General features: G+C 40.2%; 1 protein-coding gene across 1 annotated transcript; it reads right to left on the reverse strand.

Moving 5' to 3' along the window:
• Positions 1 to 5,537: 5,537 nt before the first annotated feature.
• On the reverse strand, positions 5,538 to 14,726 carry NXNL2 (nucleoredoxin like 2). Its single transcript, XM_085312644.1, has 2 exons — positions 14,178 to 14,726; positions 5,538 to 6,140 (listed from the first exon to the last, which is right to left on the reverse strand). The coding sequence occupies exons 1-2, from the start codon at positions 14,477 to 14,479 to the stop codon at positions 5,972 to 5,974; spliced, it is 471 nt and encodes a 156-aa protein (XP_085168770.1). The 5' UTR covers positions 14,480 to 14,726; the 3' UTR covers positions 5,538 to 5,971.
• Between the last annotated feature and the right edge of the window lie 724 nt (positions 14,727 to 15,450).

Genomic DNA, 15,450 nt, shown 5'->3' on the forward strand with positions numbered 1-15,450 from the left:
CCCCCAGGGCTCAGTAGTGGGTCCCATCCTGTTCAGCTTATTCATCAGTGAATGAGTAAGTTCAACAGTGAATGAATAAGTTCAAGGGCAAGTGCAGAGTCCTGCACCTAGGGAAAAAAAAACCCAGGCATCAGGACAAGCTGGGGGCTGACCTTCTGGAGAGCAGCTCTACAGAGAAAGACCTGGGAGTGCTAGTGGATGACAAGTTGACCATGAGTCAGCAATGTGCCCTTGTGGCCAAGAAGGCCAACGGTCTCCTGGGGTGCATTAGGAAGTGTTGCCAGCAAGTTGAGGGAGGTGATCCTGGCCCTCTACTCAGCCCTGGGGAGGCCTCTTCTCGAGTACTGTGTCCAGTTCTGGGCTCCCCACTACAACAGAGACATGGAGCTACTGGAGAGAGTCCAGCGTAGGGCTACAGAGATGACCAGAGGGCTGGAGCACCTGCCCAATGAGGAACGGCTGTGAGAGCTGGGCCTCTTCAGCCTGGTGAAGAGAAGACTGAGGGGGATCTTATCAATGTGTATAAGTACCTGAAGGGAGGGTGTCAAGGGGACRGGGACAAACTCTTTTCAGTTGTCCTGTGTGACAGGACAAGAGGCAATGGACAGAAATTGAAGCACAGGCAGTTCCACCTGAATGTGAGGGGGAATTTCTTCATTGTGAGTGACAGAGCACTGGACCAGGTTGCCCGGAGAGGTTGTGGAGTCTCCTTCTCTGGAGATTTTCAAGGCCTGCCTGGATGCAACCCTGTCTGACATGCTCTAGGAGACCCTGCTTGATCAGGGAGGTTGGATTAGAGGATCTCCAGAGGTCCCTTCCAACCTTACTGATTCTGTGGTTGGGGTGGGTGGGTGTGTGTGTGTACGCACACACGCATGCATGTACATATAAAATGCTCCCATCACATTCTGGCATTTGTAGTACTGTATTTTTCTTCCTGGAGCTCCCTAAGGAGTCTTCTCTATAASAGATCCAAAGGCTAAAATTATGTCTCATATTAATATATGGGAGATCAACTCTTTAAGTGATGCTAATAAGTTTGTGTGACAGAGGCCTGTAGGAACCACAAGAAACACATCACTGGCTTGGTCTTCACTGTTACTAATGCATTCTGCATCTTATTGAACTACATAGAAAATGTATGTAACTAAGCGTTATGTTACAACTGTGCTTAGTAATAGGAACAGCCACAAATTACRTTTTACATAGGGGACAAGGTGTGAMTAGGAAATGGGACATTGCATTACCCATGTACTGGGTAACAGGTACTATACATTGGGTAATAGGTATCTAACTTCACACAGGTCAAAGACCTTTACTTYTGATTCAAAAACCTAGTTCTAGGGGAAGAGTAGATGTGGTGARTCAGGACAAAGGTATCTAGCATTTCACAAAAGTCACATGGAAGAAAAGGTGACTATCAACCACAGGAATTACCTCTACTGGGCAAAAAAGAGCATACAGTATGCACAAATAAAGCAGCAGACATTGCAGCTCTGGGTGAAGTATCACCGCTCAATCAGAAAATCCCACCTACTTAAAACATATGAACCTGTTCATCTTGGACATAAAATCTGAAAGAAAATGGTTGGCAACTTTTAGTCAAATATATATGGTAAGATTAGTGCATCCTTTGTAATGTAAAGCTTTTATTTATTTAGAAAGCAAGCAAGCACATTSAGGCTACTGAAGGTTTTACTAGCTAGATCTAACRACAAGCTATAACTGAACTATGCATTAACAGCTAGACAATATTTGATTTTAGGACAATTGAGARTGATCTGAAACTACATAACTAGATCAATGAACTGCTTTTTACCATAATGCACAAAAAAGGATGACCTTGGTCTTTTCCACTTGGTACGGTGTTACTAACTTATCCCTAGATTGATAATGACTAATTAGAACATCTGTGAACTTTACCCATGGGCAACTTTAGCCTTTAGCTGGGGATCACRGAGAAAGAATTGATCTGTAGCTTTCAGGTATGCACAACATACGCCCCTACTTCCAACTAAATGCAGGTTTTAGACCAACTCAGTAATTCTGTCTGGTTTGTGTTGTTCCACAGGGCAGCCAGCAGCAGTTGTAGGGCCTGAGWGGCAATCTACATAAGGACATGCTTAAATTCCAGTGACCATTGCAGTGAAATGAAGTCAGACATAGGCTGGCCTAAAATCCATTCATTTTAGCTCTTTCACGTTCTTGGTTTTGAAGGTTTTTGAAGGTCTATCTGTAAAGGAAACTGTCCATAGACAACAGCATTTTATACCTATCTGTTTTTTAATTTTGCCAGATGTTGATTTTAATATTTTAAACAATTTGCAATAATGACATTGCAAGAAAAAAAGGATCAGAAATAAGAATCATTCTGGTACAGCATAGATGACTTTTGCTAATTAGAAGACAAATATATATATAAATTATACCCCAGAGGAAGCAAACAAATCTTCTGCAATGGAAAAATATTCCTGTCATAAAGGATTATTATTCAGTAGGGAGATAGCTTTGGTGATTAATGCTGGAAGACTTGTTGTGACCCTAGCTGAGAGAGAATTAAAACCCTGAAGAATTAAAAATGAATCCAASGTCTACAACACTAAGAGAAAGAAGGTACTTAAAGATTTGTGATTTAGACACCATTAACAAAATGGGTTATGTTCAAGATTTTGCATCTTAAGCATATAGTACTATTCTGCCCTTTAAMACATATGTATTTCTGCTAAGTAATCTTGCTCTAAAAGAATCCTATCATATTATTTATTTAAAAATATTGAATGGGAACTGAACTATTGAAGTCTGACAACAGTAGCTCTTCAGGAAAAGCATAAATGCTTGATGGGTAGCAGAGCAGCACATGAAGGCAGATTACAGAAATGGAAGATAAGCAAAATATACAGGGAAAGATACTGGGTTCATGTACAGCGATAAAGCTTATTTCAATTTGCCATCATGCTTTGCCTCCTCACAAATGACATGTCCAGTGGTCACAGGAGAGCCTGCAGCATTCACCTGAACATAAGAACTAGTCATCTTGCCCCCCCTCCCAAAAAAAACAATAAAAAAACACTACAATACAGATCAATTCATAAAGTATCAACAGATAATCCTGACCATTCTTCTTAGTAAAATACTTCCTTATAAATCTACAATAATTCAACACTATGGTCTTAAGCAGTCTTAACGTATTTATCTATAAGTCATTTACTTATAATGGGCAATATCTTATCCAATGGAATAAGGTTGCTCTTAACTTTAGTTGTTTTTCAGTTAATTCCTTTGTAAATGTTAAATATTTGTCAAAGTCACCATGCTCCACTATTATTCAGGAAAAACATACTTTCTCTCCCCTTCCCACCCTCTGAGGAAAAGAGCTGGGTACCAACTAATATTCAAGGTAACTGTGATGGAAGAGACAGCAGAAAGCTGCTAGAAAAATTGAAGGAATATTTAAGATTTTGGTTTTAAGGAAGTTAAAGGGCCAATAATTACATGATTTCAAGTATTAATATGCAAGTAAGTCTGGTTCCCAGTAGACAAGCAAAGTAATAACAAGCCTTACTGCTGCTGTTGCCCCATTGAGATCTGCTCCTTTAACTTCTCACACRCACAAGGTGCTACTAACTAGCAAATGTTTTCCACTACTCTATACTTCCTGTTTGTCAGATGTGCATTAATTTAGCATTCACAAGGGAAACAAGTATTTTGAGATTCCAAACACTGATGTGCAAAAGCTACAGCCCTAGATAGGAGTTAGAGATACTCTGTAAAACGCATACCTTCATCGTTATAAATTTCCTAGCTGAATTTTAATTTGAATTTGTGTTAATGAACCACTGTGTCCTAATCTATTAAGGGATCTGACTTCACCTCAGTCTTAAAACACTGAGTTCTTCTCGAACTTCACYGACCAACCTATCTTAGCCTAAACGATGCCTGACATCTAGTATTAGGTCACAGCAGGTGTTTTGGCCAATGTGACTTTTTCTGTGTTCAGGCAACATTATTTGTATCAACTTTTGGAAGTCCTCCTACTATCTTTTCTCATCTTACAGTTGAGTTGTTATTTGAAATACATTTGCCATCAGCTGATCCCACAACAGCAAGCAGTGCCTACATATCACTTTTACGCAATATTCACTAGGAAGCTTAGTATTTGTTAAGAGGTAAACCTGGGAACTGTTTATATGGTTAGATAGTGAAAATTAGAAATTGTCTGCAGTATCCCCAAATGTCATTTTAAGAACAGTTATGAGATGCTCTAACTTGCAGCTCTGCTGATCACTTCAGATTAATATTGTCCATTTTCAATTCAGTTTCTCTGGAGTACTTGGCTTTTTGCTCGTTTTGGAGGAGTACATGACTTTTTTTTATATTTCTCTTCCCCAAATACACACACACACACACTCATCAGGGGAAAAAATCTTTTTCTCTGTTAAAAGAAAACAAAACAATCTGATTACTAAGCGGTAAAATTATCCACACACACACACTAACCTCATACCTTCCTTTCTACAGTACAGTTTCTTCACGTTCAGAATTGAAAAAATGAACTGGGAAGTACATATATTCCCTACAAGATCAGACTCTGGGAGCTGAGTAAAATTAGCCTTAAGGGATAACAAAAACTTTCCAATACAGGTAAAGCATATAGTATTCAGACATTATGAGCAAATGTGTGAACGTAACGTTGAAAAGACCCCAGAGTAAGGGGGAAGAAACAACCAGCATCCTGGCAAAGAAATTCCCATGATGAATGTCTGCCTCTCAGCCAAGAATTTAGGATGCTGACAACTCACCATAAACCCACTTTTCTTCTTCTTCTCCAGGAAAACACCATTGACCTTAGAAGCAAGATGAAGAGTAAGCATAGCAACAGAGAAAGAGGGAGGTAACTGAAAGGTTTACAGGTATCAATTTTAACTATTTTTTTATTGGGAATGAGTCATAGTAACTGGATAATATAGACTATGTTAGTAACATAGCAACTGGACTAATAATAATAATTCTGTTAATTCAATTAGTCCTCAGAGTCTAATAAATAAATTCTTAGCTTTGTTACAGAAAGCATGTTTCTTTAGCCCACTGATTGTGYAGGTTTTTGGCCCAGGCCACCTGTAAAGACGACTGGCTGTCAAATCTGGATGTAACAACTGGTAGAGAAAGAGCTCAAAAGTTAAGCTGTAATTTAGTTGCATCATCATGACCGTTTATCTACTATAGATGGTATTATTTCTGACGTTTCTGCTCCCACACATTTTGGCAATGGGAAAAGATGGAAAACTCTTCTTTTATACACTTAATTCTTTGACTTGACCTAACATTAACTTGGGAGATAACTACTTACCTTATGGAATCAAATTTAATAATCCAAGAGTAACGAACACTCAGTAACACCTACACAAACTCCATGCAATCCAAAACAAAAGCAACAAAAAAGTATTTCTTCAGTACTGACAATTAAACAAACATGAGCCATTTAAAAATCATGCCATTTTCAGTCTAGACCAAGACAGAAGACAGACACATTAAATGTATATACTTCTTAAACATTTATTAAAGCAAACTGTTCATTTTTCTTGATAAAATATATGTGCTAATCACCAGAAAAATTCTGTGATCAAGAAAAATATCTTAACTGTACAGATCTGCAAAAATCAGGTGTTTGCATAGATTTCAGAGAGCTCTATTGTTACTGTCTAAAAGAGCTTTTCCTCCTAAAGTTTTTCAGTGTTATCAGGAATGCTTTGGTTCATACTGAATATAATAAATAAAACAATACAAATAAAGCAGCATTTTTTTTTGACTTACTGGAATGTCTAATCTTCAAGTTGAACTAGAACAAAAGTTGATTACAAGCAAACACAAATAATGCATTCTTACCCGTTTTGTTTTGAACAAGGCAACACTCTTGAGAGCCCTACAAAGTTTTCCATGATGCCTTGTCTTGCTTCTATCTGCCAAGTTTTGTTTAGCTAGAAAAATTCTGAAAGATATCTGCACCCTCAAGCCAGTTTCGGAAACAGGAAAGCCCTTTGTCTCTGATCTGTTTTCTTCCTTTGTCAGTAATGACTTCTCCGGTTTGTTTCACAATCACCAGTTTAGGAATGGCTGTTATGTTGTATTTCTTCTTCAGATCACTGTCAGAGAAAAAAAAAATAAAAGAATAAAACACATCATTAGGGAGCCTCTTAGGAAATCTAGTCTCTCATGAAGTGAATTCTGGTCATTACATAAGAGCAAAGGTAGTGAGTATCCAGGCCTCCTGAGAGTTTGGAGCACAGGACTGGTCAACACAAGCAGATGTATGAGGCTGCAAAAGCAGTTATCCAGCTTCCTTCTTGAAGCTACGAATTTAGAGTTTATGTGGTGCAACTTAGCTCAGGGAGTTATCAGAGTTGCAGTAACCTTCCTGCAACTGCTCCTCACCGCTGTCAATAATCTCCAAAGGAGGGGAGACTGACCCTCAAAAGGACAGAGAAGAAACTCATAGAAGAAAAACGCAGAACACTCCCTTACTTTGTGTTTACTGGCCAGAACCACATCTTCAGGTCCCTTCTGCTGGATAAGAAGGAGTTGTTTAAGTGTAGCCAATTCCATAGAGCTATCTTTTCAAATCCTCATTAAAACATGGCAGATAATCCTCCTGTAAGCAGGAGAGGCTGTAATTGTAGAAACACCTTCAATTCCTCGAGCAAGACAGGCTTTCTATATAGACAGAAACTTGAGCAATATGAAGACTTGGAAAAAAGACCRCAAAGACTCTGAATGAGGACCAAGCATCTAAATTGTCCAAGAAAAATTTTCAACTCCTCCTCTTCCCACCACACAAACATTTCTAATGTCTATTTCTCTACATCAGGAGATAGAAAAATCCAGACAGACTTCTTAGGCATGAGCTATCTGTAATCTATAGTTTTCAGATAAAACAGTTTAATCAGATTGAATTAATGATACATGAAAATAAAAGAAATATTAATATTAGAAGTAAAATTAACATTAGGGAGGGAAAAAAAAAAGAGTACACAAAACATCCAAAGGAGAAAAAAAAAGTATTTGCTGACACTGGCACACGATAAATAAGGCAGCGTGACTACTAATTGCACACCACAGAGATGAAAGTACACAAATAGCAGGCTATCAGTCACATGAAATAGTAGAACAGAATTCACTGTTTACATAGATGAGTTGAACGTGACAAGCAGCATGCAAACAAAGGGAATATGCAGCAACAGAAAAGGTATCAAGGAATACCACACAGTAAACCATTTCAGCTGAGCATGGCACAGCCAACAGAAAAGCACAATATGAAGAACTTTTCCAAGGAAAACAGTTAACAATGACRACAGATTTTGTTTCTGTTTGTTCATTACAGGACAAAATAAAAAGGAGGAAAAGAGCACAGCATTTGTATCTATTTTCATAGATCCTGAAGAAACAGACACAGGACTCTGAAAAGTGAAACACAAATAAATGTCTTCCTTGAGAAAGAAAATCAGAAAGTCTCTTCTACACAAGAAATTCACCTCACTTGAGAGTGATGTTGATGGGATACACAAAAGATGAATTTTGTCTGCTAGTAAATTACTATTTTCAGTGTAAGTGACAAAGTAAAATTTAAGACACAAGTCACAAGATTGGCTTTACCGTCTAAGAGACTTAAAAACACATTAGCACCGGCAACCATCTACAAGCAAGAACTTTAAGTTATAGCACAGGAAATTAAAAAAAAAGTTTGAGTTTATTGGCATCACAGCACAGAGCTCTAACTACTTCAATAGACATCAAATAAAGTCAGAGCTGATGGTTTAGAGTGCTCCTCAATAGGAGAAGCCACAGGTGTTTCCTGGAACTCCAGAATCTGTTCCCAGTCCTCCCTCCAACTCAGAAAGAAAAGCAGAGAAAGAATGCCTAAAGTCTTCTGCCTTAGTGCATTTTTCAGGACACTGTAAAAACAACCTGTTTCCAAATGGATGGCAATAGCAAAATTATTTTCATTAACACCAAGAAAAGAAATTGTGTTGGATGTAAAGACACAGGTAAAAAGATGGGGTTAAGCTGTTGATCATAGAAGTCAGAACTTTCCTAGGGTATTCCCTGACCCCTTTCAAATTAAGTGACAATGCAGAAAAACTATTAGGTGCCTCCTACCACATGATACTATTCACATGTGGGTGCACTAAACTAGATTCTTCAGATCAGAGATCAGTGAATTAAAATGAAATTGTAACAGCCATTTTGGAAGGTAACATTCAAGAGAATGCCTTCCAGCATATCAACTTCACAAGAGATATTCCAGAAACTTAGTGGTAAGAATGGAAGCTATGCTCACAGATATGCTAGTATCTAAGAGGAAGTGAGAAACATTTAAAAAAAACCCACTTCTTAGCTGCAAGTAGTGTAGCCTATCAACAAATCCCAGAAAAATTCAATCAGCATAGAGGAAGAGGTCTTGGCTTTCAGAAGAAGAGGTATTAGAAACAATTAAGGGAACTGCAATAGATCAGCTAAAAGTAACAACCTCCCAAAAGAAATGTAGTCTGTATGGTGGAGAAATGATCTCCCTRCACTGACTTACATCAAATGTGTGGGGTTCAAGTGCCATACAATTTTGATCAAGTAGGAAAAAGATTCATAGTCATTGTGGAAAGACATCAGAAATTCGTATGTGCACAGCTACTTTTTATGTTCTCCTTGAAAACAGGAGGAGTTAAAACATCATATTTCTAGAACTAAATAAACCCCAACACAAGTCTTAAAAATACAAGAACTAAGACTTAATTGAGATATAGATCAACRGGAGACATTCCAGAAACATATCTTCTCTTACAGAAAGATACAAAAAAAAAACACACCACACACACAACAGCTGGATACCAAAACCTGTCAGTAAGTTAGCAGAAGAGCAACACAATGTTTCAAGACAAACTATAATGTAGCCTAGCAACAGGCTTGCTTGCTTGCCTACCAGAGAATTCTGAAATAAAAAACAAACAAGCAAGAGTCCTCACAGACCATCCCAAGTTCTGCAAAAATAGGAGCAAGAAAAACATTCCAAAGCAAGCTGATATAGAAACTACGTAAACGATTACCATCTTGYACCACTGGCACCATAAACAAGATGGTGGAAGATGCTTTTTATTGGTCCAGWGCACAGAAAAAAAAATAGTTTGAGGTGCCTGACACAGTTGCAAGAGGGGAGCAGAGCAGGAAACTGAAGGTAATTTACRCTGGGGATTGGCAGGAACTAAGACTTTCTCTTTCTAAGGAAATACCTATACAGCTTATCCACTCCAGCACARCACCCTGTTTACACAGCTTCTGGACTGAAGGTAGCTTGCATCCAACCAGACTGCAGCGTGCTCAGATTTTGCTTGCATTTGTGTGCAATCACTAATACGAATGTACCTGAAAAAGATCCAGGAACAGATATGCAGAGAATGCTTCTTGATCACTGCRCAAGTTACTTGCAAAAACAGCTTTATAAAACCTGTTAAGTTCACCCTCTCCTGTAGGGATTTCAGATCCTGTGACTCACCTGCAGAGACAACATACAGACCATAGATCAGACGGTCTAACTCCAGTGACAACTTACGAAATCACAAGYCATAAGTAAAAATATCCCATATGCCACAACAGCAAATTCAATTCTTTTTCAGTAAAACAAAGTGATATAATTAATGACATATTTTTAAAAACTGTTACCTAGATACTTCCAGTTAAGTGTTAAAGAGTAAATTCAGTATCTTACTGTACAGAGAAATCTAAGACTTGAGCAAGACTCAAGCAGGAAAAAGCAGAAGAGAAAGCTACATAGAAGACAGCTTGAGGCAACCTGAACCGGCAACTTCTGTGCAGACATCAGGAATGTTTTAACCAAATACTTYGAAAGATCAGTCCCTGGCCATGGAGAAGGTTAGAATATGGGAGGGCAATCTTTCATTTGCATATGAAACACAAAAAGATGAAGCTAAGATTATTCAGACAAACTGGAAAAGTCATTGTAATTGTTAAGTTTAATTCTGAAGAGGTTGGATGAAGGTTCCTGAGTGCAGTGTTTATGCTACCAGCTGAGTAGCTTTATAAAAGGGTTTAAAATTTATATGCGAGAGGGGTTTTCACACACAGACAACATGGGACAAGGTTAATATATCTGGAATACAAACAGTACCTACTATCTGCTAGAGTAATGTGTTAATGTTTTGACAATATTGGAATTTACAACTTTCACTTGAATCTGTATTTCTGCATTTTTAAATGTTAATGCTAAGCAGTCACTCTAAAAAATAAAAGATAAAAAAGCTCTTTCCTTTTAACAAAATGCTACACTTAGCTTATAACTTGGTACTTGTGCTACAAGATTGTTATGAGGGAAATGCTTTGAAGCTTATACAACAGRGGAATTTAAGCACTTTCGTATATTGGACATCACAATGGTCATGTATGGCATTTTTATTCCTCTGTCTTTGAACCTTCTAATATTTTACCTATTTGGTYGAGGCCTTTAGACACCTCTGATTAGACAGAACTACAACGAAACATTAGCTCACACTAACTTTTTTTTGCTGTTTGAATTAAGTCATTTCTTACATCCTGCTCTTTCAAAAAATATATAGGTAGTACACACACAAAAACTCAAAAAGTACACCACACAGGARACCAAAAGCTATATACTTTTGTAATATGTAACAAAATAATAAATCTATGTTCAAAGCAGAGCATAAGGCTCATATCTCAAAAAACATTTACCTAAGTGATGGATGCCTTGCTAATCTGTTCCTAGCAGCACACACACCATAATACACAGCTCTATACATATACCTTTTTAACAGTGAACTCTCTGCATTGTTAAATGTCAGCCACAAAAAAGTATGAACCTCTTAAGGATGATGTTTAATTTTAAATGTCTGTTAAGGTTTCTGGATAGTAGTCGAAAAAGACCGAGAAGACACTATAGTTCTTAACTGCTCATAGAGGCCTTCACCCTGTACCTTCTACGTTCCTCTCAGCCTTTCTCACACACCGCCGTAGGTGCCAACTCACCCTCACACCTAAAGCTTCTGAATATAAAGCTTATGCATACCATTTTCATTTTCCATTTTTCAGTAATCTTTTGGGATTCTGATTTTCACCAAGGTATACAGATACTATTTTCTGTCCATCTGGACAGTGTGCCATGCACTGCCATACAGAGAATGGCCGATTCCAGCAGAGCTTAGTATAAACACAACACACAGTTGTGGATCACAGTGAAAACATTGATCCTCATTTGCTGAAACTGGCTGTTGTCATGTGCCTTCCTATTCCTCCTCTATACTAGCCCTGTCCTTTTCTCTACTGTCATTTCCTTCTGGATTGTCTTCATTCCCCCTCTGCAAGGATCAAAAAGCCCATGCCTCCAGCACCAAAACCAACACTCAAGCTGAAAGCAGTCAAGTCATCAGGAGCTGCATTTCCTGCTGCTCATATCACAGACTATACGAAGTAGTAAAGGTGCAGCCCTGCATCAGAAAAATACTCAGGGTTACTGTCAGGATTATACAACTATTAGTGAGGAGCATCAAGATCTTGATATGAATTCAGATTTTTGCTTCTCCACAGGTACATGCAGAGTGTTACACTTAGCACACTAAATTGCAGACTATTTCTTGACACAATAAAACTCRTCCCCAAGAAACTCCAAGCTTCCAAGTGTAGACTGTATTTTAGATAGCAAATTAAAATTGGCCGTTCTGCCTCTAGAAGGAACTTCAGTCTGTACTACAAATACATCTTAAGCATTGAAGTCATCAGCATATTTTAAACTTCATTTAAAATACTGAAATGCCTTCTTTGCACAGATCACATAAAAGTGACTGAATTATTTTTTACTGGTTTACAACAGGACATTTAAAAAAATACATACTAAATTGCCAGAGTGATTTTACAGCTATGTTCTTACTGAGAATTAAAGAAACTAGTAAGAAAGAATTATAGTTTGGTTTAACCAACACATCTCTCTGGTCTAATGCCTGCAATGACTCACCAGTATTTCTGAAGCCAAACTAATTAGTATTAATTCAAGTTAAGCTTCTTGAGCATCTCCATATAGCCCTTTATTCTTGTACCTAATATATAAGAAAACTTGAAAATTATCAGCTTTTTACATCCCTCTGCACTTCGTTCTTTAATCAGTCATTTCAAACACCATGGTATTACAGCTACATGACAGGACAGGTTGTGTTCCTCAGCAGGATTCTGAAGGACTTTATGGACTGCCTAGAAGAGACAATCAAATTAGCTCCATACCACCATTCCACATGACTTGGGTAAGTCATGACATAGTCAGAAATAGATTCTAATCCTCAGAGACTGAAGCTGTAAGCGTATTCCCATGGCCTCGCCAAATAGCTTGCTGGATGCAGTACCTTCTCCTTCAGGAAATTTGCCTKAATTCTATTAGTAATAACCAAATACAGTTACTACTTGGCAGCATTCGGAGAGGTACAGAAAACAGTATTGTTATTATAATCTATTTTCAATTCAGTGGAAACTATCATTAAAAAAGAAAAAAAATAACACTAACCAGCCGCATCCCCTGCGGTTACACCCTGGTAAGAATCAAGGAAGGATGATTTTCAGGCTTCAGGTTGTTTGCTCTTGAGATGGTCAAAGTGCCCTGACAAAAGAACATAAAACTTCCTCCGAGCAGAACGAACAGCTACAGTGTGACTCTATGCTCAGTAGCACACACGTACGAATCTAGCATTAAATGAACTGGCTTAGTTACTAGAAAAACTAGAGTTGAATCCTGTATTAGCTGTAACTACAAGACTTCTAAATCTTCTTGTTGACTACCAGTCCTTGTTTAAAAGCCATGCTAATTCATTGACTTTGATGATACCTGTAACAATGAATCCCACAATCTACAGGTATTTTATTTGAAAGGAAAAGTTTCCATTTGCCAGTTTTGAATTCACCACTTTGATTTCACCAAATGAAACCTTGCTGATCCTGTTACAAGACCATTTGTATCTTCTACTTATATTCTTATAATATACTATCTTATCTATCCCAAAGAAAAATAAATATATCTTTTTTCAGTCTCCTGTTATAGACATTTCATTGCCCCTAAACCCTTCTAYTTGTAATCTCATGCTATCCTTCCTGATACGAGCAAAATCATACTTCTGACAAGTAGTCCAGATGAGGCTGTGTCATTGACTTATATCACTCTAAGTTATTAGCAYGTGCAAGTAACAGGATGAAGAGTAACATCCCTTTTCTTTGTCATTTTGACCTCAATAGCACACCGAGGAAGCTGCCTTCATGAATGCCTATCTAGAAACCTACAAACACAAGACTTTTTTCCCTCCAACTTCTGTTGTTTTTGTCACAGCTAAGCTTTGACAGCTGCTACTACATTTCCTCTTCACATAGCTTACCTACATCTCTCTGAAGTTCTTCATAGCCTGCTCTGCTCGCCTSTAACTTCCTCAGCTGTGAGTTTTATTACTCCTTCATTTGCCTTTGTTCCAGAGCATTAATAAATTAAATTAGGCAACCCAGCACAACCTTAATAGTAACTCTTCCTGGGTTGAAACAGTCACTTGATCCTCCTTCCCCATTAGAGTTTTTTTGATTCACTGTGCMCGTCATCTTGTTATTACTTAGGTCCTCCATTAACCGTTCCTTGACCCTGATCTTTTAAGGCCTCAATTACATAACATTGATTTTCCTTGTCTATTGCATTTTTGACAGACCTAACAGGCTAAAGCCAAGGCATTTCTTCAAAGAAATTAAGCTTCATTATAGGTAGTGTCTATCTAAAGGTGAGGAAGTAAGTAACAGAATTGCTCTTTAGAGAACAGGATAAAAGTAGAGCTAGGTTGTTGGGATGCTGGATTAACATTTYGTATTATAGAAGACACTGCAATCCGAATTTCTTAGTGTCAAGTGGGAAGAGACAGACTGGATGAAACAGGCGGGTGAGAGCCCTGTGGAGATACTCTATCAGAGGCTTCACAGAGTTAACTTACTAGAACATCAGCACTTTGTATTCCTATTTATGGTTCAGAAGCAGGGATAGCAAAAAGGTAGCGAAGGATGGGGAGTAGTGGTCAAAACTAGGCAGGCTCCCCCTGTCCCAGCCTGGAGCAGGGCTGAGGGAGGCCGCTGCCTCTGCCGGCGGTACTCACTGCTTGTARGGGTCGTGGTAGGGCAGCGCCAGCCAGCCGCCGTGCATGGCGTGCATGTAGCCCACCATCTCCTCGGCGCTGTGGTCGGACGAGATGAAGACGACCTCGAAGGGGGCGGGCGGCTCCGTCTCCTCCAGCAGCTCCGTGTAGAAGTCGCAGAGGACGGGGGTGAAGTCGCGGCACGGGGCGCACCAGGCGGCCGAGAAGTACAAGCCCACCACCTTGTTCTGCAGGGCCTCCTCGGGGTCCACGCTGCGGCCGGCCTTGTCCACGAGAAGCCGCCCGCTGAACACATCCACCATGCTGCTGCCCGCCGCCGGCCCTGCGGGCAGGGCGCTGCCTCCTCCCGCTGTCCCTACGCCGCCGCCGGCCGCTCCGGCTCGCTCCTCCGGCCGCTGCCCACCCGAGGGAACACAGCAGAGGGAAGCGCGGCGCCACGCTCTAGGAGACAAGGCACACGGGGGGCGGCGGCGAGGGGCGCCGCCGGGCAAGGCTTCCCCTTCCCCCGCCGCTCACCCCACCCCGCCCAGCAGCACGGCTCCCCGCGCTGCCAGCTTTTATAGGCACCCGCCGCTGTCGGCCCCGCCCCCTTGGACTGACAGCACCGCTTGCCAATCGGCCGTCGCGAGAGGGCGGGGCCGCTCCCCGCCCCGCCCCCTCCGCGTGCCCTCCGGTCAGCGGATAACGGGCCCAACGGTCGGCGGGTTTGAATCGCCGCGGCGGCACCGGYAGCGCTACACTGCTTGGGGGTCTGCCCTCAGCTCGCTCCCCGCCTCCCGCCGCAGCCCGCTCCGTTTCTCTCTTGGCCCATCCCAGCTAGACCCTGCTGGGGTCTAACACATGGGTATGGTGCCCGCAGCAGCATAGGCGGGGTTATTTTTAACCATACAGGGTCAAAACTAAACCGCACTCAACTGTCCCTAACTCTCCCCCTGAACAACGCGTATCTGCAGCTGTTACCTCTACAGCAAGCAGATGCTGCTACTGCAGTCCAAATAAACATAGCATTTTTCAAAAGAGTTTTGGGAGGTACAACTTCTTCGTGCAGATTTTATCCTGCTAAACCTTATCAAACAAATAAGATTAATGCATAGGCAGGCGCTCTAGCTGTTCTAAATAGGCAGACAAGGTGATTATCTAAAGTACAGTGAAGTATTAAGGTCAATGAAATGTTTAGGGGCAAGGAGCTGGGAAGGTGGGGTATTTGGCTAGAAAAGGGTTGCCTGAAGGGTCTACTTTTATAAGGTGGTGCTTTATGGGTTACATAGGATCA

This window comes from Rhea americana, unplaced genomic scaffold (assembly GCF_003343005.1).
Source record: "Rhea americana isolate MKP2758 unplaced genomic scaffold, rheAme1 scaffold_11, whole genome shotgun sequence".
Taxonomy (NCBI): Eukaryota; Metazoa; Chordata; class Aves; order Rheiformes; family Rheidae; genus Rhea; species Rhea americana.